Genomic DNA, 26,261 nt, shown 5'->3' on the forward strand with positions numbered 1-26,261 from the left:
ATGTTAAACCAATTAACTTGTGGGGCTAGGCCTGTGGTATAGTGGTTGTTTGCACACTCTGCTTCAGCAGCCTGGGGTTTGTGGGTTCAGATCCTGGCCATGGACTCACACACCACTCATTACACCATGCTGTGGTGGCGTCCCACATGGAAGAATTAGAAGGACTTACAAGTAGGATGTACAGGATATACAATTATGTACTGGGACTTTGGGGAGAAAAATAACAAGAGGAATATTGGTGACAGATATTAGCTCAGGGTCAAAATTCCTCACTGAAAAAATAGCATACCTTTAAACCAATATTTAAAAAAAAAACAATTCACTTGAAATTGATCAGCATTTCCAAATGAAAATACACTAAAACGAACAGAAACTATTTATCAGAATCAATTTGCAAATAGTCTTTCCAAAGTACTGTGCATGAGAAAGCAGAAGTGATTACTTTTGAGAGCTTTACAACAAACTCTCTTTTAATTCCATAGTTTTACAATGTCTTACAAGAATTATCATATTAAATAGATTTCTAAGTCATTTTGTCCTTATGTTTGTCTGGAAGAATAAACATATGTGACTCTAGAGAAATTCTGAGGGGAACAAAAAGAAGGGTATCCTGCCTCTAAGGAATGACCTTAAGCAAGCTACATGAAATGACTCAGGCTCTAGAGGACTCAGAGTGGGATCAAACACCACTTATTCCATTTAGTAGTTGCCTGATCTGAAGCATGTGGCTCGAGATCTCTGAAGCCTCAGTTTCCCTGGCTGTAGAGTGGATCTATAAGTCATAACAAGAATGTGAGCTGAAATATTAAATGAGTTGTTTACAAAACACAGTGAAGTGTCTACAATAGAGTAGATTCTCAGAAAATATATAATACTGTTATTATGAAAGATTAAATATTCTCTACTAATCAGTTCTTTTAAAAATTATATTAGCATGGAGACAAACAGAAAAAAAAATCAAAACTACAGGCCCAGGAAAAAAACTCACACACACACACACACATTAGCAAAAACAAGCTTAAATGTCAATTCTCTCCCCTACTGATTATTTGTCTTTGGGATAGATGTTTACTTTGTGAATATCAGTATGGTTGGAATAACATTTGAAGTCATGCTTCAAAGATCTCTGATCTTCGCTCTCATCACTGGAATCTGTGAATTTGATGATACATCCCCCATATAATTATGTTATATTATACGAAACGGTTAATCTTAAAAGAGGGAGATAAGCCCAGATGACCTTTATGGCTTTAGAGCTTTCTCCAGCTGAGAGCAGAATAGTCAGAAAGATTTGAAGTGTAGGAAGAACTAGATGAGTCACTGCTGGTCTGAAGATGCAGGGGCCATATGAGAAGACTATCAGCAGCCTTAAGGAGCTGAGAGTGGACCCTGACTGACAGTCAGCAAGGAAAAGCTACTACAGCCCTACAACCACCAAGAACTGAAACTTGTCAAAGACACAAATAAGTTTGGAAGTCAAATGTTCCCCAGAGCCTCCAGAAAGGAGTCAACACCTGCTAACATGTTGATTTCAGCCCTGTGAGATGTTGAGCAGAGAATCAGAGCATGATGGACTAAGACTCTTGAAGAATGGAAATTGAAAGGTCGTGAATTTGTGTAGTTTTAAGTTCCTAGCTTTGTGGTGATTTACTATGCAGTAATAAAGTGACTAAAACAGTATATTCATCTTTAAACAGAATACTAAAAGTTTACTAGTGTGCATATCTATACTAGTATAGAGATCAGAGAAAATAATTCTGGAAAGCACATAACATGTTTCCTGGTACACCGTGGAAGTTTAATCAATGCTAATTATTATCAGAATTATTCAACAAATGGAATTGTGTTAAATGATCATCAAAACAGAATCTTTTAAGAATAACTGAGATCCTCAACTAACATTCAAATAGAAATAAAATGCCAATTTAATCTATTCCACTCTCCTAATGTATGCTAAATAATCAATTATAAGCTGAGATTTTTATTGAAGAAATTATTGAAAAAAGAACCATGAACATTGAAAATTATTGTAGGCAAAGAAAAATTGGGCAATGTATCAGAGTTCCTCAGTTAACAGCAGTAGAAATGAGAGATTCCTGGGAAATATATAAGGTACCTCACAGCACAAATGGGAAGGTGAGAGAACAGACTAAACTGGACAAGGAACAGAACAGTTCTAAGTTTCCTGGTATTAGAGACTATTACTAGTAGACTCCAACTACTAAGGGGACACTGGTTGAAATAAATGAGATACAATCATTTTTAGATCATTGTGTCATTCTCCTTACAACTCAAAATCCAGGGAGAAAGAGTGCAAGCTAAGGTCATATGCCCATACTTTGATGTGGGAGGCACGGACCTCAGTCACATCCATCAGAGACTGAAATCTGTAAGTGAGAGGTAAATCTCCAAAATGAGAACAGGGTGTTGTTATATACACAAATAGAATAAATTGATGTCTGCAAAAAGAAACAAGTACATATCACAAGGGAAAAATGCACAATATGAGGCTTTACCAAAAAATTATGCTAAAATTCTATCACCAGGATTGCCATAGAGTGATAAATGAAATAAAACATAAAATATGAATTCACTCTTAAAGTGTTGCCATTTTTACCCTCGCAACTAGAATATACAACTATGTATTGGGGGGTTTTGGGGAGAAGAAGAAGGGGAAAATAAAAGATTGGCAACAGTTGTTAGCTCAATTGCCAATCTTTAAAAAAAATGCTACCATTTTCATTTTCCACTACATGCCACACCCCGTGTAAATTCATACATGTATTTATATGTGTATGTATAATTACTCAATTCTGATGCATTTTCCGATTTTACAGATAAACTTTCATTCAAGAAAACATAGCCAGAGTTGATAATTGAACCTATGCCTAGCAAACTATAATGTTCATGAAATACAGGATATAATGTTGACCATTTTTGATGGTTCAATCAACAAATATACATTGAGCACCTATTCCACACCACAAGGTAGAGTCAGGCACAAAGTAATGAATATAAAACATCCTTCTTTCATGAATCCTATCTTCTAAACAAAGGAATACCCAATAAGCAAATAAGTAAATAAATAATATTTGGGTGTTCTTAAGTACTTCATAAAATAATAAAAAGAAGAAAATTGTTTGCGATATGGGAAGAGAAGACAAGTATTTTAGGTAAATAAGTCCAGATGGCTCTTTGATCATAGGATATTTGAGCAGAGACATCCATGAGGTAAACAATGCACTGCGATACTGCTCCAGGATGAAGAAAGAGAAAATGTAAAAGCCAGGTAAGACCCCAAGTTTAACTGAAGAAATTCCAGAGAGGAAGCCTCTGGATGGTGTACACACCATTGCAGGGCAATGCAATCTACATAGTAGTTTAAAAAGATAGAAAGGAAACAGAGTGCACTGTTTAAGGCTACCAAATAATCTATCCCAGGTTTTGTTTTGATTTTGTTGCAAGGTGCATGGGAACTTGGAGTGACTAGGAAATAGACCACAATTAATCTAGCATAATGTCCCTAGAAAGATATTATTTTATGCATCAAAGTGTCATCTGGTGAAAAAATGATGAGTATTTTAATGTATTTTCAAAAGTAATAATTTTTATTTGCACTCATACATTTCATGGTAAATGTCTTATCCCAAGAAAGCAATACCTAAGGCCTTCCTACTTTCAACCTTCTCCATTCCAGAAACATCCACATCATATAAATGAATGAAGAAAATTATTCTGAGGATCAGAATCAATTAGTTTGAAAACATTACCCTCTGTTCTAGAATTTCCAGAATTATCTTTTACTGTTGATATTAAACACAAACACAGATTCATTAACCATCTTGAAGGAAGGCCAAATCACTAAAATGTCAGGCTTGCAGCAAGGAAAGAGGTTTATATTGAAAAGCAGCCATAGGAGGAGATAGGAGTTAAAATATTCCCTAGAGAAAAAACTTGAGATAAACTTTGATGATGGAAGATGTGCATACTCAGCATTACCTACTGTTTAAAACGAACCAGGTCTTTATTTCCCTTTTTAGCATATGAGTGTGCTGTATTTCCTAGGAAGTCAATGTCCAGACGTCAAGAAGAAAGAAGATTCAGTCTCATAAGGCCAAACCCACATGGTCTTAGGATGAAAACTAACCAGAAAAGTCCAAATGGTCAAGGAAAAAGGGACCAAATCTTCAAGGCAAAATGCAGGATTATAGGAAGGCACCAACTAGAAAGGACATGTGCTCCCCCTCCACTACCTAAAACCCCAGCATATGCTCCCACTCCTCTATCTAAAATCTCAGATATAAACCCCTGGTCTTTTCCCTTCACAGAGGTGGATTTGAGGTTTAATTCCCATTGCTTTGTCTGGTTGTCTTTTGATAATAAACATATTTCCTTGCTACAAGTGTGACATTTGGGTGATTTTTGCCTTCCTGAGCATTGGGTAATGAACCTGTGTTTAGTTTGCTATAAATTAGGTGAGCCAGCCAAGAGGCTCTTTTGTCCTTGGCTCTGTGACCCTGGTCAGACTGGGATTTCCTGGGAAGCTGTCCAGCTTTGCCTATACAATTTGCCATAAGGACTATCCTGGGTACTTTCTGCTGACCTGACACCACTGTACGTAGCTGCATTTTTCTCGTGGCAAGGAAACAGGCTTTAGATTCTTTTTAGTTTTTGCTTTTGGTTGGGAATGGATGTCCTTTTGGCAAGGTTCCTTGTTAAAATTAACCAAGTACTATTTTTACTTTTGTTTGTTTGTCTCTGCTGCAGAGGTTTTATTCCAGGTTACCAGAGTTTGTTTGAGGGGGTCTGAACTTTATTTTTTAATTTTTTTAATTTTAATTTTTTATTTTATTTTATTATCTTTTTCTGAACGAAGATTCATCCTGAGCTAACACATACTAGCAATCTTCCTCTTTTTTTTTTTTTTTTTGGCTTGAGGAAGATTTGCCCTGAGCCAACATCTGCACCAATCTCCCTCTATTTTGAATGTAGGTCACCATCACAACATGGCTAAGAAGTGGTGCAGGTATGCATCTGAGATCTGGATCTACAAACCTGGGCTGCTGAAGCAGAGCATGCAGAATTTTAACCACTGGGCGATGGGGCTGGCCCCAAGGGGGCCACAATTTTGTTGAAAGTACTAGGGAATTTGCTCAGAGAGAAAACTCCAGCTTCCATTTTTTTGGTACTTTTGTTGAGTTGACGCATTAAAAGTTACTGAGTCTTATTTTCTCTTTCATTTTTTTTGCCTCTGCTTCAGGGGTTTTGTTCCAGGTTACTGGAGTTTGTTTGGAGGGGGTATTTTTGATGAAACAGCTAGAGATCCTCACTCAGCCAGGACTAACTCTGAGCTCCATTTGTTTTGATATTTGTGGGTGTGTGTATGTTTGTGAATGTGTGGTTTGTTTGCCTCAGTTTCATGGGCTTTGGTCCAGCTTACTAAAGTTTGTTCAGGGGAAGCCCGATTTGTTGAAAGAGCTAACTCTTGGTTCCACTTGTTTTAATATTTGTGTGTGTGTGTGTGTGTGCACATGTGAATGTGTAATTTGTTCACCTTTTCAGGGGTTCCCTTTCAGGTTACCGAAGCTTTGTTCTCATAAAGGAAATCTTGGTTCCATTTCTTTTGATAACTGTGTGTGTTTGTCTGCAAATGTGCATAATGTGTGTATGTGTGGGTGATGCCATAATGGGAAACTCAAATTTGATTCTCAGAGGCAAGCTTCTGGGTTATATATTGCAAAGTTGGAATGTTTTCTGTTATAAATTTGTGAAAAAGAAAAAGATGAAACAATCAAATTTGGGGTTTCAGCTTCCTCAAATGGTCTTACAGATGCTAGTGAAAATATCAAGTTAACAGAAGAATAAAATAAAGATGAAAAAAATAAAGGGACTCTGCTTTACAAGGTGGAAATTTTTAAAGAGAATTTTAGGAAATAAGACAGTGGGGCAAATAAGATAAATATTATAAAGGGGGTAAAGAAAAAAGAATCAGAAAGGGAAGAGTCACAGGAGTCACCCCAGCAGGACAAAAATATTTATCTAGTTATTAAAATGAAAAAATGGGATGAATAGAATGGACATTAATGAAGTTAAAACAAAGGTTTTAATAAAACACTGTCTAAGGTTGAGCAGGCTAAAGGGACCCCCTACCAGCCTCCTAATGTGAAGGGACCTCAAAAAAGCCTGTCATATTTACTCTCATTTGGAAAAAATTAAAAAGCCAGAAGACAGAAATTACAATGAGAAACCTGACCAATAATCACTTGGGGCAACAGTTAATGTGCTAAGATTGATAAGATTATAAAGATTAAAATGTTTGAGCTAATATTATATTAAGAAGTCATGTTAACTTTGTTTGAATGCTTTTTGGGGAGGGATGTTATGCCTGGCTAGGAATGCTTCCCCTACCCAGTATTATAAGGCTGAGACTTATTGATAAAGTCCTAATGAAAACTATAATTACAGTTATAAGAGTTGATGAAATTGAGAAAAAATTTTGTAAGAAAATTGGTATATTTAAATGGGTTTTATATAAAATAATTTCATCTTTTTTGCTTGATTGTACTATAGATTATATTATGAAGATAAACATATGTCTCAGTGGGTAATGTTTCCAATGCCTGATATTGTCAGAGCATATAAATCCACCCTTCAGATAATTTTAACTAAACCTACTAAAGGAGGCCTCATTTTAAATTGGCCAAATGGTACCATTTCACTTTATCCAAACTGGTATATTTGCATGTGCAGTTTGGAAAAACTGGCTATAAAATTTACCCAGTGGGATGACTATTTTAAGTTTTGAGGCTTCTAAATAGGATCAGGAATCCTTTACTGCCTCTTTAAATGAAAATAATTAAATAAAATTCATGCCAGAATGGTGGATGTCAGCTGCAGCAGCAAACATGCTAGTGAAACGAAACCAAATCTGCTGCTCTTCTCTCACTAAGTTCCCTTTTTCAGCTCTTCCAAAATCCTGATTTAAAATTATGCAAAAGGAAATGGGTAAGCTATTGAAATAATTTGGATCTACAATGACCATTCTGAGGAAATTCTGTTTCAGGTAAGTCCACCTTAAGGGTCCTCTTTAAAAAGAGACTCAAAACCTCTCAGAGACAATGGAATGGAACATTTGGTTAGTATGCAGAAGCTTCTAAAAGGCAAAATGACTTCAAAAATAGCACTTAAAAGAATCCTTATAGCAAAAGCAAAAGAACTGTTAGTAAAAATCTTTGCCCATCTGAGCAGGTCCATCTGCCAAGTAGCAATTTGTATTCAACTATTTTTTGAATTTTGTAAGAGACATTGCTAAAATTTTGAAGATCTCTGTGTCTACCAGCGTGTAACTCTCTCTATATATTTGTCTACCTCCAGATGGTATAATTTCTAAAACAGCTCTAACTAACTGGCTTGTAGTAAGGGCTTATCTATATAAATTATTTCTAAGTATAATAGAAACTACCTCAGATGTCTTTTGAGTTAACATGATATACAATGATCTTTGGTAAATGAAAGTGTGTTTAAGTGTGTCAGTTTGATTAAAATAAAAATGCTTCAGAGTTGTCAACATTTGATATGATACAGAAATGTAACCTCTGTTACAAAATTTGTCAGCAAAAACATAATAACTTGGAATAATAGCAGATTTTGTCTGATGTTTCATGAAGTCTTTGTAGGGAATCTAAATATAATTATTGGGAATAGGTAAACTAAATGGGTGTGAAAAGGATGAAAGTTTTTTGGGGAAGATTTTAACAATAATTACATTGTGATGAATGTACTTAAAAAGCTAATATGATGGCTGGCTGCTTAACATTGCATGAGGTTTTGGTGAGTAATCTAAACATAATTATTTAGATCACATGATTTACATATATAAAAAATGAAGGAGTTTTTGGGTATGATAACTATGGTTTGTGGTATGTATACATGAAAAATAGCTTCCAAAATCTTTTTGTTAACTTGAATCCTTAGAATTTTATTAAATTAAGTTAATTAGTAAAAGTTTTTTGAATTGCTAGGTACTTTCCACATAAGATAAAATATTAGAAATTGATTACTAAGCATAGATTTGGCTGTCTTTGGATTGTTATCTCAGAGGAAATGATAGATGATTGGGTTTATCAATAAACATGTTTTACGCTATGATGAAAAATTTTATATGAGAAAGCACGTATTTCTAGAAGAAGGTAAGATGAATGTTTTCTTACATTCTTACATCTTACAAGAAAACAAGATGTATGTTTTCAGTAAAGAAGTTATAAAAAATGGATTTTTTTTTGTTTTCTTAAGAAAGATATATAAGTCCTAAAGTAAAAGGAGAGAAGACATGGGACAAATTCTGAATGTAAAAAGCAAGTGACAGCAAGCTTGTAGAAATAAAACCCAAAGGAAAGAGTTTTGTGCATTGTCAAGTTGGCAGTGATTAAAATGAATTTAATTAAGTGAATATGTATCAATATCACAAGTAAGCTGGTGCAAAATTAGAATTTGTCTTTCTCTCTCTGAAAAACATAATTTTCTTGAAATTTGCTCTGCTTTTGATAAAGAGGTTATAAAAGATTTTTCTTTATTTTTGAGTAAATCTACCTAAGAAAAAGAGAATCTATGTTCTGTTAAAATCATTTTCTACATTCAAAAAGGCTAAGGTCTCTCAATGAGAGCTTTTCTTTAAGCATTTAACTCTCTACATTTGCCTTTGAGATCTTCTGTCATCACTTTGGTTGAATGGATAACTAAGCATTGTTTCCCATTTGAGCAACTGTTTTACAATCTTCTTAAATTTTGACAAAATTTCCTCAAGTTTCAAATCCTGGATAAAGTCTTTCTTCTGATTTAAAATTAACTTTGAGGATTACCAATAAACTCTGGTAATTCTCAAAGAATTTATTCTCTCTTTCTATAAGAAGAGAGCTATTAAACTAAACTTGTTTGATGTGTTAAATTACATAGGAAGTATTGTCAAATAAAAGATGATAAACCTTCTGAGGTTATATTGTGTGCTAAATATCATCAATATAAGTGCTTTAAAAATTATATAACATTCCTAATACTCTGATCTGTCCTGGTTGTCAGTCATAATTCTAGTTATTATCTCAAAGTGTTGTATGTCACAGAAATAGCTAGGTTTCTCTGTCAATTGCCATTTTTAAGTCTTTTGTTATTCACAGACAGTATTGTTTTACTCTGATGTTTTTGAAAATATGTTTCATCTCTAGAGAGATTCATGGAAATGAATCTGACATTTGCTCTAGAATCCAGATTTCTGATAAACTTTCAGATTATTAAATTTAGCTGGGTAAGAAATTACAGACGTGTAGTAGAGAAACTGATGGCCTCATAAAACTGCCAACAAAAGATCAAGATCAAAAGTGATTACATGGAACTGAATAAATTTATGAGAATGATTACAATTTTTATGAATTTCCTTTTGAAATATTGCTGATATTTTTTATTTTTTGTTTCCCTAGATTTAAGAAAATCTTTTTCTATTATCTCTTAAGGGATTATGACATAGCAATTTATAAACTGAAGTGAAGCATTTATTTTTTTCCCCACCTTATCCCTCCAGAATTTGGAGACTCTTAATGAATAAGTATATTTATTTTCATGGCAATATAGTTATTTGCATAAGTTCAATAAAAATCTATTCTCCTTATACCAGGGCACAATTCAAAACATTGGTTATATTACCAAGGCTTTGACTTGAATATCATATTTGGCATAAACAGGCATAGACTCAGATATTACCAAACAATTCTACGTCACAGGATTGACTTTACATAACAAATAAAGCCACTTGGAAATACTGATCTGCTGCCTTGCTTAAAGGGTTCCCAACAACCTTACCAGGTGAATAAAGAAGGTGACTTCCCTGGCTGGTGCAAGAATCTCAAGATAATTTGGGATACTTGAGAAGAGAGGAATTTACCCAAAATATGTGTGCATTGCAGGCAGAGTCTGATGACAAGTCCCTAGCTTGGCTTTCATGGCCTCAAGAGTCCTTTAAAGTTCAATCTGAGATTCCTTATATAAGTTTCAGCAAAGACCTTATATGATCAATTGCTATTCTTGCCGTACTTATGTAAATAATTGAGACAGGTTTATTGAAACTACTTATTTTTCAATTCAATGAGACTGAATTTGACTATATTTGGAAAAAATGAGGGTTATTTTAGAGAAAAAAATTATGTTTCAGTAGAAACTATAGTACACATTTGTGGAGTTAGATTCTAGTTCTGTTATTTGTCTTTGAAGTTTTTGCTTTTTACCTGTAAACTGAACTGGATCTTGAATTGTTTTAGTTCCCTCAAAAATCTGGCACTCATCTCCAAATTGGTGTTTTTAATTTTTTCCATCTTTTTCATTTTGAGTCATTGAGAACTGAAAGCACCATTTTTCCAGATGTCCTGTAAACTAAAGCTTGATGACTTGATATAAATTTAAGAGAAAACACAATGATAACCTATGTTTAGACAATCTTCATGACTGTTACTGTATAAGCCAATCAAATGTTTACCTGAACACTCAATGACATCATCAGACATTTCAAACTGCAAAAGATGCTTGAACCTTGAAATCTGGAAATCTTCTTGACTGGTCATCCCCTGGGCTCAGAAATTGGATTATATTTTTTTCTGAATATTAATCTCATTTTTTCTTTCTATTTCTCTGGAAATGCTTCTTCTTAAATACTGGGTTACTTGCTTACAATATAGGTCTAACTTTGGGAGACATGTTCTATGTTCTAGAGATCATCCAAAAGACCCAGGGGAACTCAAATTAAGGAATTAAACACTGTCAGATGTCCCTCTGCACCATCTTCATCATGGAGACTGAGTGTTATTGAAATCCTGGGAGTACCAGCACACCGAACATCAACTTCATCCCCACTGAATGAGACCACAAGAGAAATGCCACAGGGAACAGGAACAATGTTGTAGAAAATCATCACAATTGGGATAACCCAAACCTTGCCTGGCTTCATACTCTAGGCACTGACTTCTCTGAAACAACAAGGGAACACCTTATAGGCCACAAGTTGTTCAGAAGACTGCCCCCTAAAGATAAGTAATAAATGACTCCCAGTTTCTTATCTTATTTGTTGGACTATTAGATAGCAGGCTACATGGCTACATCAGGTTTCACCTCAGATTCTAGGCCCTAACCTTTATTGGTTTACAGGCATCTTACAAAAGATTCCCCTAGGATTGAGGTCCACTATGGAGGGGATACTAAAACTTGGGCTGTCGATTTTGCCAATATGTGTGACCATCTGTGTAATTATAAAATATGGACTTAAATCTTGTTCCAAAGCCATTGATCAGACTGCAAAAATATTATTCATGCAAAGGATTCCTTGCTCTCCCCACCTAGTATCCAAAACCATTTAAAAATAAAGATAGAACAGTTTCATTCCTCAGACACTGAACTTCACCTTTTCACAGCAGGAAGTAGCTAGAGTGGTCTTCCCTCCAATTCCCTAAGATTTAGGAATGATCATAAGACAATGTGTACTGAAATTGAGAATGAAGAACTTAAAATCTTGCCTAGAACAAAAATTTGAGCTAAGCTTTACTAACTGCAGATGTGCATACTCAGCATAATCAACTGTTATTTAAAACTAACCAGGTCTTTCTGTCCCTCCTTAGAATAAGTGTGAAATGTTTTTCCTAGGAAATTAACGTCTAGACATCAAGAAAAACGAGATGCAGCTTGAAAAAGCCAAACACAGGCTGAGAAGGAAAACTAAACAGAAAAGTCTAGACAAAGAAAAAGAAAGTCAGTCTTAAAGGAAAATGCAGACTGGTGGGAAAACGCCAATCAGGAAGGCCACTTTCTCCCTCTCCCCTACCTAAAATCCAAGCACATACTCTCCTCCACTACCTAAAACCCCAGGCAAAATCCCCTACCCTTTTTGGGCCCAGCCCTGAAGCCAAGTTGTTAACGTTGCATGCTCTCCACTTCAGTGGTCCATGTTTGTGGGTTTGGATGCTTAGTGTGGACCTGCTGCACAAATCAGCCATGCTATAGAGGTGTCCCACATACAAAAAGTTAAGGAGGATTGGCACAGATGTTAGCTCAGGGCTAATATTCCTCAAGCAAAAAGAAAAAGAGGAGTACTGGCAGTGTAGGTTAGCTCAATGTGAATCTTCCTCGGCAAGAATATAAACCTTATCCTTTTCCCTTTGAGGATATGGATTTGACTTTTAACTCCCATCTCCTTGTCTGTCTGCATTTCAATGATAAACCTCTTTACTTTCTACAAACCCGACATTGCTGCAATTTGGCCTTCCTGCACATCAGGTAATGAAACTGTGTTGTGTTCAGTAACACTATTTTGTAGGTCCCTTCTAATTTTATAACCCAAATACTGACATCCAGACTCCAAGGAAAGCCATACAATGAACAGAATTTATTCATATTTTTCACTATTTCTACATTATTTGCAAAGGTTTTGCTTTACTACCCCTGCATAAACATACTCCTTTATAGTCTATCTTGATGCCTTGATTATTTTTGTCACAGAAATCACCATGGATATGTAATCATCTTTTTAATATTTTAGTTTGTTGCTTGTCTTTATGCTCCACCAGGTTGTAGTTTTCATGAGCACCATTCTTTTCAATATGAATAACACCCAGTAAAGTTTTAGGCACATGAAAGTCATATACAAAAAAAATTGTTACATTAATTGTTGATTATAACATTACCTAACTCCCGCTTCCTCTTAATTGAATAGTATCTTGACCCAAGTCATCACCTAATACAGACACCAAAACTACCAGAAAGTATGGTGAAAAATAAGCAAAACAAGCAAAAAAATTCTAGGGTATTAGAGATTATTTACATCCTTTAGTCAGTGGACTAAAATTAACTATTTTTTTAACTTTTTTTTAATTAAGATTATGATAGATTACAACCTTGTGAGATTTCAGTTGTACATTATTGTTAGTAATTTTGTGGGCACACCATTTCACCCTTTGTACCCTCCCCCCACCCCCCCTTTTCCCTGGTAACCACCCATCAGTTCTCCATGTCTATATGTTAACTTCCACCTATAAGTGGGGTCATATAGAGTTCGTCTTTCACTGTCTGGCTTATTTCGCTTAACATAATACCCTCCAGGTCCATCCATGTTGAGGCGAATGGAACAATTTGGTCCTTTTTTTATGGCTGAGTAGTATTCCATTGTGTATATATACCATATCTTCTTTATCCAGTCGTCAGGTTCTGGGCATTTAGGTTGGTTCCACGTCTTGGCTATTGTAAATAATGCTGTGATGAACATAGGGGTGCATGGGATTCTCGGGATTGCTGATTTCAGATTCTTAGGGTAGATACCCAGTAGTGGGATGGCTGGGTCATAGGGTATTTCTATTTTTAACTTTTTGAGAAATCTCCATAATGTTTTCCATAGTGGCTGCACTAGTTTGCATTCCCACCAACAGTGTATGAGGGTTCCTTTTTCTCCACAACCTCTCCAACATTTGTCGCTTTTGGTTTTGGATATTTTTGCCAATCTAACGGGTGTAAGGTGATATCTTAGTGTAGTTTTGATTTGCATTTCCCTGATGATTAGGGATGATGAACATCTTTTCATGTGTCTCTTGGCCATACTTATATCTTCTTTGGAGAAATGTCCGTTCATGTCCTCTGCCCATTTTTTCATCGGGTTGTTTGTTTTTTTGTTGCTAAGCTGTGTGAGTTCTTTGTATGTTATGGATATTAATCCTTTGTCGGATAAGTAGCTAGTAAATATTTTTTCCCAATTAGTGGGCTGATTTTTTGTTTCAATCCTGTTTTCCCTTGCTTTGAAGAAACTCTTTAGTCTGATGAAGTCCCATTTGTTTATTCTTTCTATTGTTTCCCTCATCTGAGGAGTTATAGTGTCCGAAAAGATTCTTTTGAAACTGATGTCAAAGAGTGTACTGCCTCTATTCTCTTCTAGAAGACTTATTGTTTCAGGCCTAATCTTTAAGTCTTTGATCCAGTTTGAGTTTATTTTTGTGACTGGTGAAAAAGAATGATCGATCTTCATTCTTTTACATTGGCTGTCCAGTTTTCCCAACACCATTTGTTGAAGAGACTTTCTTTTCTCCATTGTAGGCCCTCAGCTCCTTTGTCAAAGATTATCTGTCCATAGATGTGAGGTTTTATCTCTGCGCTTTCAATTCTGTTCCATTGATCTGTGGACCTGTTTTTGTACCAGTACCATGCTATTTAGATCACTGTAGCTTTGTAGTATGTTTTCAAATTGGGGATTGTGATGCCTCCGGATTTGTTTTTCTTACTCAGGATTGTTTTAGTAATTTGCAGTCTTTTGCTGCCCCATATGAACTTTAGGATTCTTTGCTCAATTTCCGTAAAGAATGCCCTTGGTATTCTGATTGGGCTAGCGTTGAATCTGTAGATTGCTTTAGGTAGTATGAACATTTTTACTATGTTTATTCTTCCAACCCATGTGCATGGAATGTCTTTCCATCTCTTTATGTCGTCGTCCATTTCTTTGAAGAAAGTCTTGTAGTTTTCATTGTATAAATCTTTCACTTCCTTGGTTAAATTTATCCCAAGGTATTTTATTCTTTTTGTTGCGATTGTGAATGGGATTGAGTTCTTGAGTTCTTTTTCTGTTGGTTCATTGTTTGTGTATAGAAATACTACTGATTTATGCATGTTGATTTTATACCCTGCAACTTTGCTGAAGCTGTTGATTGTTTCTAGTAGTTTTCCTATGAATTCTTTGGGGTTTTCTATATATAAGATCATGTCGTCTGCAAACAGCGAGAGTTTTACTTCTTCATTGCCTATTTGGATTCCTTTTATTTCTTTTACCTGCCTAATTTCTCTGGCTAACACCTCCAGTACTATGTTGAATAGGATTTGTGAAAGTGGGCACCCTTGTCTTGTTCCTGTCCTCAGAGGGATGGCTTTCAGTTTTTCTCCGTTGAGTATGATGTTGGCTGTGGGTTTGTCATATATGGCCTTTATTATGTTGAGGTACTTTCCTTCTATACCCATTTTATTGAGGGTTTTTATCATAAATGGGTGTTGGATCTTGTCGAATGCTTTCTCTGCATCTATTGAGGTGATCATGTGGTTTTTGTTTCTCATTTTGTTAATGTAGTGTATCACGTTGATTGACTTGAGGATGTTGAACCATCCCTGTGTCCCTGGTATAAATCCCACTTGATCATGGTGTATAATTTTTTTTACATATTGCTGTATTCAGTTTGCCAGAATTTTTTTGAGGATTTTTGCATCTATGTTCATCAGTGATATCGGCCTGTAGTTCTCCTTCTTTGTGTTGTCCTTGTCAGGTTTGGGGATCAGAGTGATGTTGGCTTCATAGAATGTGTTGGGGAGTACTCCATCTTCCTCAATTTTCTGGAATAGTTTGAGAAGAATAGGTATTAAGTCTTCTTTGAATGTTTGGTAGAATTCTCCAGAGAAGCCGTCTGGTCCTGGACTCTTATTTTTGGCGAGCTTTTCGATTACTGTTTCTATTTCTTTACTTGTGATTGGCCTATTCAGAATCTCCATTTCTTCCTGCTTCAGTTTGGGGAGGTTGTAAGAGTCCAGGAATTTGTCCATTTCTTCTAGGTTGTTCAATTTGTTGGCATATAGTTTTTCATAGTATTCTCTTATGATCCCTTGTATTTCTTTGGTATCGTTGTGATTTCTCCTCTCTCATTCCTAATTTTATTTATTTGAGAGTTCTCCCATCTTTTCTTGGTGAGTCTGGCCAAGGGTTTGCTGATTTTGCTAATTTTTTCGAAGAACCAACTCTTTGTTTCATTGATCCTTTCTATTGTCTTTTTAGTTTCAATATCGTTTATTTCTGCTCTTATTTTTATTATTTCCCTCCTTCTGCTGATTCTGGGCTTTGTTCTTCTTTTTCTAATTCTGTTATGTGTTGTTTGAGGTTGCTTATGTGAACTTTTTCTTGTTTTGTGAGGTGAGCCTCTATTGAGAAGAATTTCCCTCTTAGGACTGCTTTTTCTGCATCCCAAATGATTTGGTATGACGTGTTCTCATTTTCACCTGTCTCCAGATAATATTTGATTTCTTCTTTAATTTCTTCAATAATCCATTGTTTGTTCAGTAGTGTGTTGTTTAGTCTCCACATTTTTGCACCTTTCTCTGCTTTATTCTTGTAGTTGATTTCTAGTTTCATAGCATTGTGATCAGAAAAGATGCCTGATATTATTTCAACTCTCTTGTATTTATTGATGCTTGCTTTGTTTCCCAGAATATGGTCTATTCTTGAGAATGTTCAATGCGCACTTGAGAAGAATGTGTAGCCTACTGTTTTTGGATGATGTGTTCTATATATATCTATTAAGTCCATCTGGTCTAAGTTTTCATTTATTTCTATAATATCCTTGTTGATTTTCTGTCTGGATGTTCTATCCATTGGTGTTAATGGGGTGTTGAGGTCCCCTACTGTTATAGTATTGTTGATGTCTTCTTTTAGTTCTGTTAAGAGTTGCTTTACAAATTTTGGTGTTCCTGTGTTGGGTGCATATATATTTACAAGTGTTATGTCTTCTTGGTGGAGAATCCCTTTTATCAGTATATACTGTCCCTCTTTGTCTTTCTTTACCTGTTTTACTTTGAAGTCTACTTTGTCTGATATTAGTATTGCGACACCTGCTTTCTTTTGTTCATTATTAGCTTGGAGTATTGTCTTGAATCCCTTCACTCTGAGTCTGTGTTTGTCTTTGAGGCTGAGGTGTGTTTCCTGGAGGCAGCATATTGTTGGGTCTTGTTCTTTGATCCATCCTGCCACTCTGTGTCTTTTGATTGGAGAGTTCAATCCATTTACATTTAGAGTGATTATTGAAGTGTGGGGGCCTACCAGTGCCATTTTATGTCTTGTTTTCCAGTTCTCTTCAATTTCCTTTGTTTCTCGTCCCATGGTTTAGTCTGTTCTGATGTAGAGCTGCTACTCTCTGTTGTTGTCCTTCTACTTATCTTCTTTGCTCTTGGTTTTATAGTCCCTTTCCTTTTTTTGATTTTTCAGGAATGAGGGTTTTCCTGAGCATTTCTTGAAGAGGAGGTTTGGTGGCAATGAACTCCCTTAATTTTTGTTTATCTGGGAAAGATTTTATTTCTCCATCATATTTGAAGGATATTTTCGCTGGGTAGAGAATTCTCGGCTACAGGTTTTTGTCCTTCAGATTTTTGAATATATCATTCCATTCTCTTCTAGCCTGTAAAGTTTCTGCTGAGAAGTCTGCTGAATGCCTAATGGGAGTTCCTTTGTAGGTTAATTTCTTCTGCCTGGCTGCCCTTAATATTCTCTCCTTGTCATTGACCTTTGCTAGCTTCACTACTATATGTCTTGGGGTTGGTCTACTTGCATTGATAAAGTTTGGAGATCCATTGGCTTCTGTTACATGAAGTTCCATCTCCCTCCCCAGGTTTGCGAAGTTCTCAGCCATCATTTCTTTGAATAGGCTTTCTGCCCCCTTCTCCCTCTCTTCTCCCTCTGGTATACCTATAATCCTTAGGTTGCATCTCCTAATTGCATCAGATAATTCTTGGAGAGTTTCTTCATTTCTTTTTAGTCTTAGCTCTCTCTCCTCCTCTGTCTGCAGCATTTCTGTATTTCTATCTTCCAAATTGCTAATTCTTTCCTTCATATTATCGGCCCTACTGTTCAGTGTGTCTAGATTATTCTTAATCTCCTCTATTGTGTTCTTCATTTCCAGTATTTCTGTTTGGTTCTTCTTTATAGTATCAAACTCTTTTGTGACATAGCTCCTGAACTCTTTGAGTTGTCTATCTGAATTCTCTTTTAACTCATTGAGTTTTTTAATGATGGCTGTTTTGAAGTCATCATCCTTTAGGTTGTATATTTCATTGTCTTTGGTGTTGTTTTCTGTGTGTTTGTCATTTTCCTTCTGTTCTGGAGATTTAATATATTTTTTCATATTGCTTGATGGTGTAGATTTGTGCCTCCACATAGAGATAGAGTTTAGTTACTGCTTCCACTTGTTTCTACTGGTGTGGTGGGAGGACAGCTGTTTATACTGCTCCAACCAGGAACCCTATCAGCTGTTGCTAACTGGGCCTGGGCCCCTCCACGCAGTCACAGTGATCCTGTGGGTTCCCTCTTCAGCTGTGGAGGCTTTCACAGGGGGGCTTCAGGCTGCTGGTGCCTACTGTTGCAGACCACCTAGACGTGGTCCCTCCTTAGGTTTTGCAGTGGTTTTATGGGCTTTTCCAGCGGCCAGGGGCAGGATCACTTATATTTGCAGCTCTGTCACTGTCAGCACCCACAAAATCTCGCTTGTCCACTATGGGTCACAGCAGAGCTATGGGCATTTTCTACAGTCTGTGGTTAGCTCCCCTAGCTATGCTACTTTTTTCCCAAGGTCTTCCAGCCTTGTGGTTGACAGATGGGTGCTCTCTACTAGTGCTGTGCAGAGGCTATCGCTGAGGCTTCTGTGAGACTGTAGAGTTTCCCCCCTGGGCCACAGAACCAGGTCGCTGGAACTCCACCCAGCCCCAGTCCTCTCCCCTAGGATCTTGGGGAGCTCATTGCCCTAACTGGGGGATAGCTGGATACCTTGAGTTCAGTGGCAGCTGCTCGGCTGCTGTCCTGCCTGAGATTCTCGTCTTTGGGACCCTCCCAGTGTTGTGGATGCTGGGCAAGACCTCTCTGTTAATGCCAGGCAAAGACCCTGCCTGCTGCCTGGATGGGCCTTCAGAGTTTCTCCCCCAGGCTGTGCAGCTGGAAGATGGAGCTCCACCCAGCCCCGGACCTCTCCCAGGAGATCTCTGGTAGTTCCGAGCCTCTCCCAAGCTAGAGCCCGGTCAGTGGAGCTTGCTGTGGCAGCTGGCGGGCTGGTGCACCATCTGGGAGAGCCCCCAGGCTTTGCGGAGGCTGGGCAGAGCCTCTCCAATAATGGCAGGCAAAGTCCCTGCCTGCCGCCAGGACAGGACTTCAGAGTTTTTCACCCTGGGCCGCGTTGCCAGCAGCTGGATCTCCACCCAGCCCTGGACCTCTCCCAGGAGATCTTTGGTAGTCCAGATCCCCTCCTGGGCAAAAGCCTGTTTAGAGGAGCTAGCGGCGGCAGCCAGCGGGCTGGCGCGCCTCTTGGGTTTCTCTCTGGGGGCCCCCAGGCATTGTTGATGCTGGGCGGGACCTCTCTGCTTATGGCGGGTAGGGGTTTTCCCCACGGCCTCCCGTGTGCAACCCTGGAGCCTCCCTCTGGTCTCAGGAGTAAATGCGGGGGGCTTGGGTAGGGGTCCATTCACCTGTTTCCACCGTCCCTCCTCTGGTATGGACTCCCTCCTGCCCTTGGTGTGTGGCGATGCTCTGGGGGTGTCTGCAGGGAGAAAGCTGCCCACAGGATCTAGGCTGTTCGGGGGTCGGGGTTGGATAGTTTTCACCTATCTCCACCTCCTCCGGTAGGGATGTCCGTCTGCCTTCTGATGTATAGCAGTGTGGGTCTCTCCGATGTCCTGAGATGCTATATAGATATCCTTTGTCAAGCGATGAATGTCCAATTAGCTGTAGATTCGAAGGGGGAGAGACAAAGAAGTCTGTTCACGCTGCCATCTTGGATCTTCCTACTAAAATTAACTACTTTTTAAAAAAGGCCTTCAAGATTAAAATGTTGATCCCAGTGAGTCGTACAATTGTACAACAAATGGTTTGTTCCCTTATTTCTTGGATTTGTTGTTATGCTACAGAACATAAAACACAAAAGTATGGTTGAAAGAATATTGTATCTGAAGAAAATAAATGTGTGAGACAAATGTATGAGGTAATGGGCAATCCATTGATTCTTCACAGCTCTCAGGCTCATTTTCTATAAAAATAGAATTAATGTCCCACCCTTGACACAAAAATCAATACGTATCAATAGTAATAACTAACACTTTATTAAATAACTTCAATGCATTCTGCACTTCACATGCATGAATAATGTAATTACAGTGACAAAATCCCAATAAATTATTGCTATGAGTAGAGAGTATATGGGATTTAAAAAGCCTTTGCAAAATATGTACTCCAAACACAAAAGGAGTATTAGAGAGTGTTATATTTACATACCTACTGATTAATACCTTTTTTAACAATCACATAAAAGATGTTCAACATCACTAATTGTTTGGGAAATGCAAATCAGAACCACAATGAGGTATTATCCACACCCATCAGAATGGCAGTTATTAAAAAGACAAGAAATAACAAGTGTTGGAGAGGATGTGGATAAAAGGAAACTCTCATATGCTGTAGGTGGAAATATAAACTAGTGAGACATTCTGGAAAACAGTATGGAGATTTTTCAAAAGATTAAGAATAAAACTACCATATGACCCAGCTGTTCCACTTCTGGGTATTTATCCAAATAATATGGAAACACTAAATTGAAAAGATATAGGTACCCCTATAATGAAGCATTGTTTACAATAGCCAAGACATGGAAACAACCTAAGTGCCCTTTGACAGATGAATGGATAAAGAAGATGTGGTTACATAATTACATAATATATAATATACACACACAATGGAGAACTGCTCAACCATAAGAAAGGTGACATCTTGCCAATTGTGACAACATGGATGGAACTTTAGGGTATTATGCTAAGTAAAATATGTCTGATGGAGTAACACAAATACTATGTTATTTCAGTCATATGTGGAAGATGAAAAGCAACAAGAAATAAACACACAGATATGGAGAACAGATTGTTGTTTCCCAGAAGAGAAGTGGCATGGGAAAGTGTGAAAATGGTAAAGGTGCACATTTGTACAGTGATGGATAGAAATTAGACTTTTAGCAGTGAACATGATGTATACAGAAGTCACAATATACTGATGCACACTTGAAATTGATATAATGTTATAAACAAGTATTACCTCAACAAACAAATTAATAATAATTCATAAATTCAATATTTTTCCTGCCTAGTGAATACCATATAATTGTCATGTCACATTGTATTAGTTCAAGGTATAGAATATGATGATATATGTATCTATTGCAAAATGATTAACACAAGTTTAGTTAACATCAATCACCTTACATAGCTACAAATATTTTTCTTGTTAAGAGAACTTTTGATATATTCTCTTTTAGCAACGTACAAATGTACAAGACAATATTGCTAACTATAGTCACTGTGCTGTTAATTACATCTCCAGGAATCATTTATCTTATAATTGGAATTTTTTACCTTTTGACCATAATCCAATTTTTAACAGTTTATTTTTAAAGAGACAAGACCAAGTTCACAGGCAATTGAGGGAACTTAACCTCCTGTCAGTAAAACAACACTACTGTTAAGTGAGTGGTTCTAACACCTACTCGGGATTTAGCAAAGAACTTTTTTTTATTGTGCTTGTAAAAGCTAATAACATAGTGAAGTTTCCGTTGTACATTATTATTTGTCATGCATCAGATAGGTATGCCCTTTCACCCCTTGTGCAAGCTCTCCACCCCGCTTCCCCGGAAACCACTAATTTATTCTCTTTGTCTGTAAATTTGTTTATATTCCACATATGATTGAAACCATACAGTGTTGGTCTTTCTCTGTCTGACTTATTTCACTTAGCATAATGCCCTCAAGATCCATGTATCTGGTTGCAAATGGGACAATTTTACCATTTTTATGGCTGAGTAGTATTCCATTGTATATATAAACCATGTCTTCTTTATCCAATCCTTGGTCTATGGACACTTCGGTTGCTTCCAAGTTGGTTATTGTGAATAATGCTGCAAGGAACATAGGGGTACATTGGTGTCTTTCAGTTGTTGATTTCATATTCTTTGCATAAATACCCAGTAGTATGATAGCTAGACCATATGGTATTTCTATTATTAATTTTTTGAGAAATCTTCATACTGCTTTCCACAGTGACTGCACCAGTTTGTATTCCCACCAGCACTAGATGAGGGTTCCTTTTCTCCACAACCTCTCCAACGTTTGTTGTTTTTTATCTTGGTGATTATAGCCATTCTAATGGGCATAAGATAATATCTAATTGTAGTTTTAATTTGCATTTCCCTGATGACTGGTGATGATGAGCATCTTTTCATGTGCCTATTGGCCATCTGTATATATTCTTATTATATGAGTCACAAACCTTGAGAATATCTTTTAAAATTTTGACATTCAATAATCCACCAAACTCAGTTTAAAGTTCTAAGACTCATTCCTGCTGAATGAGAAAATAAAAATGAAAAAGTTATAATGTAAAGACTTTCTATGATGTTTCAATGACACAGAATACTTAAGAGTAAAATAAAGAGTGAATCTAAACACGTTTCCCACATCCAGCCCATATTCATGTATCTTGTATTTATCTTAGTTCTCAACCTGTAATACAAAAGATGTTCTAGTTTATCTACCCATAAGAAACTCTTTTCTTTCAAATGCCCTTCTGAAAGAATCCTTGACCTCTTTGTTTCTCAGCTGTAGATGAGGGGGTTCCACATGGGAATCACTGATGTGTAGAACACAGAAACCACTTTATTGATGTCCAGGGAGAAACTAGAAGACGGACATACATAGATGGAGAAGAGTGTCCCATAAAGGATTGAGACAGCTGTCCCATAAAGGATTGAGAAAGCCGTGGAAGCGAGAAGGAAACACTCAGTCACAACAAACTGACCAAAAAGCCATAACTTGGTAGCACAACCAAAGAAAGAGATTAGTTTTTTCTCCACAAAGATGTCAGTCAACATCTTGGGACCAAGGACAGAAGAGGAGCAAACATCCACAAAGGACAAGTGATTGACAAAAAAGTACATTGGGGTGTGGGGTCGGGAGTCCATCCAAATGAGAGTGATCATCCCCAATTTTCCCAGAAGACTGATGAGATAAAACAAGAGAAATATTACAAAAAGGACGACCTGGTGCTGGAATTGATGTGTTAAGCCCACATAAAAAAATCGCAATCACCGTAGTTTGATTTCCATTAATCCATTTCTCTGATTTAATGTCATGAGAAAGAGAAAAATGTTTCTTTGCATTCAGTTCATAATTAAAGACTTCTTAATTTTTGATCTGCATTTAACTTTATTTTTTTAAGTTAAAAAGCATGGCCTGACGTCTCACTCTCTTGATTTCTACTCCTGACAGTCATGCTGTCTATCCACGAACTATTTGTGTGATCCTGAGTAAGACATTATACCTCATAGAACTCTTCTGTTTCTTCCTTGGAAACAGGCTTTTAAAATAGAATCATAGAATTTTAACCCAGAAGTGGACATTGGAGATTATCTGAGGCAAGTTCTCTAACCATCCCAGGTTATGTTTCTAAAAATATTTACCTTGGAACCAAGGACATTTTAAGAAGCACACCATCAAAAAAGGCACTATGAGAATTCAATGAATTTAGACTGATACCTATTCTCACTGCTAATTAAGGGTAAATAGACGTTGGTAACGTAACTTCCTCCCCAATGCCCTTAGAATCTATAGCAGTAGTTAATTAAGTTATCTAAGGTTATGATATCTAAAGAGGGAGGGAAAACTGAGACAAGAGAAGTTAACTTTGGAACTGGATGAAAATCCGGTGTGACTCCTTTTCCAAAACTCTCATGTTCCCTCATATCAATGGTGTATACACTGATTACTTTAATCGAACTCCATCAGATTTTTAAGTCCATCAAAGGAGGGAGCAGTTCTTAAATATTGTGTGACATAAATATTGCTTTTGTGATCCAAATAGTGTTAATAGGTTTTTGAGAGGAAAAATATAAATATTTTAAGGACGATTGGGACACTCTGGGTAATTTTGTAAGAAAAATGAATATTTATGTACACACAAAATACCTGTACAATTTTGTTCATACAAGTTTCATTTATAATGCCAAACATTTTAAATAACCAAAAAGTCCTACCATAAGTGAATGTTAAACTGTGGTGTATCCATACAATAGAACAATATTCAATAATAAAGAAGAACAAAATATGACACACACAAGAACTTGAATGCACCCAAGGTTATTAGACTGAATTGAAAAGGTGGATCTCAAAAGTCCACAATTCTATGATTCCATTTATATAACCTTCTCGAAATGTCAAAATTGTAGAGATGGAGAGCATGTGAGTGGTTGTCAGTCTCAGGAATCATGGGAAGGAGGGTGGTGGTGAGTCTGTAAAGGGGTAGCATAAGGGAGATCTTTGTAGAGATGGAATAGCTCTGTCTACTGACTGAGGTGTTGGTTAAAAAAACCTAAGCATGTTATAAAGTTATATAGAAGGATACACACACATCATACCAATGTCACTTTCCAGGATTAGATGTTGTACTGTAGTTACATCAGATGTAACCCCTGGGGAAAACAGGGTGAAGGGTATGTGGAACTTCTCTGTACTATCTTTGAAGCTCCCTGTGAATCTTTATCCCAAAATAAAACATATTTTCATAAGAAATGAATGAGGAGGGAGGACAAGAGGAAATGAGGACAACGATCAACAAAAATTGAAGAAGAAAGGTATCAATTTGGGCATTGAAATAATCATAATGATTCCAAAAGCACAATCATATAAAAATATTAATGGATGTGCCACAGGAGAAGCAGTGACATAAGTCTAACAATATACTTTCCTGAAAAAAATCTTGAAAGGGTTTTGTTAAGAAGAAATTAATGAAATTAAAAGCCCCTGACCTCCTGTTGTCTCAGAGCTTGGAAGAAAAGACCTTGAGGGGTAGAATTTAAGATTAGTCAGAAAAACTATACTTTAGTAGTAAAATGTTCCAAGAATTTAGTTTTTCTAAACATAGAAAATCACTAGAGGTCATTCATATGTGAATCAGCTATACTAAAGAAGATGGAAACAGGGCATTTTAAGTGTCACAAACTTAAGTTATGAAAAAAAATTCATAAGATGAAACTAGAATATATACATCTATCATCTCAAGAAATTGCCTCTGTAAACAAATGTGATGAAATACATCCATCAGTGATAATTGTTGTGCTTTATAATTTGTATAAAACTTAAATTCCTGTGTGAAAATGATGGTTTCTTTCTGTGGAAGTGCCTATTAAGTTAAATTTCCTTGGCTGTACCCAATCCAAATATTCTAATACTGAAAAGTCATTATCCAAGGTATACATGCGACTATGACGTGAGCAGCATGAAAATTCAAGTCAGCCGATTCAGAGGTTTGTTTTCTACTTATAACACCCAATTTAGGTAAGGTGAATAAATTAAGACCCAGAGAAGTCAAAGTCTCTTAATTTGAACATTCTCTGAGCCCATAAATGACCCAGTAAATTACAATATCTCTATGACAAATACAAAATTCAACTAAAATGTACATGCAAGTTAGGTTATTTAAACCAAAATACACAGAGTAAATATTCTATTTGCACCAAATTATTTGTCATGCTAAGCTTAGAGATGATATTTTCCCACGTTCCTAAATTCTTTTCCATATGTGGCCTCCTGAAGGCTATTGAGAAGTCACTTTACTCACCTGTCTAAAGAAACATGCCCTAGACTCTGCCTGCTTATGGCAAAGTGAATTCCAAAATTAACACACCCTGATATGAAAATGAATTACTCAACAAATGTAGACTTGTCATTCTTTTCAGTTTCCTCAGGTGTCTAGGAAGATAAACAATATAGTTACACCATCTTGAAACCTGGACCTTCTAATGACACCTTCAAAAGGAGTTCATTGAGTCAGTTCTGAAAACGTGCAGCAGAGGTTGTTGTATAAATTGGAACCAACTCCCTTGAGGAACCAGAAGCTCAGGAGATCAGGACTAGAGAGAGGATAATAAAGTTATTTTATGAGAAAATAGTCTGGGGACTTTGTGTCAAGCATAGCTGCACAAAATAATATTCTCTCTCCCTTTGGGACCACCTACACACACAGTTTTGAGCCATAAACTACTGCATGATGAGTACCAGTTGTTCACATTGTGCAGATTTGAGATTCTAAAATAGAGCTCTGCTTCAGACAGATTATAATCAGACAGGGAGCCTGGGTACATAGCAGCACTAGTGACCCCGTAATTGACCCATGAATTACTAGGAAGGTAGAATCATTGCAACCAGAGGGTTTGGAAATAGTCCCTTGGACATGGTGAATCGCAAAGGCATGCTAAAATATAGGTAAATAAAAGTAAGGTGGACTGGGGTTGTCTATGCTGCAATAGAAAGCTATAAATATGCACAGCATCTTTGAGAGAAAATGTAATCCACATTGGCTGTTAAAAATTTCAAATTATAAGGTCAGATAGATAGACTTGGCCTGAAATTCATAAGTAATTTAACAT

At 36.7% G+C, this 26,261-nt stretch overlaps 1 protein-coding gene and 1 long non-coding RNA gene across 2 annotated transcripts in view; one reads left to right on the plus strand and one right to left on the minus strand.

The window, feature by feature from the left end:
• The window catches only part of LOC103567141 (olfactory receptor 5G9-like), a 40,669-nt gene extending 15,578 nt beyond the window's left edge, over window positions 1-25,091 (minus strand). Inside the window, exons 1-2 of the mRNA XM_008543762.2 lie at window positions 25,044-25,091; window positions 22,603-22,883 (exon numbers count right to left, since the gene is read on the minus strand). Coding sequence (XP_008541984.2) covers window positions 22,603-22,883; window positions 25,044-25,091 — 329 coding nt within the window. The remainder of the gene's footprint in view (window positions 1-22,602; window positions 22,884-25,043) is intronic.
• LOC139074590 (uncharacterized) lies at window positions 6,889-11,095 on the plus strand. Its single transcript, XR_011524277.1, has 2 exons — window positions 6,889-7,063; window positions 10,752-11,095. It is a non-coding gene; the product is annotated as an uncharacterized lncRNA (long non-coding RNA).
• Window positions 25,092-26,261: the final 1,170 nt, after the last annotated feature.

The sequence above is a fragment of the Equus przewalskii genome, chromosome 11 (assembly GCF_037783145.1).
Source record: "Equus przewalskii isolate Varuska chromosome 11, EquPr2, whole genome shotgun sequence".
NCBI lineage: Eukaryota > Metazoa > Chordata > Mammalia > Perissodactyla > Equidae > Equus > Equus przewalskii.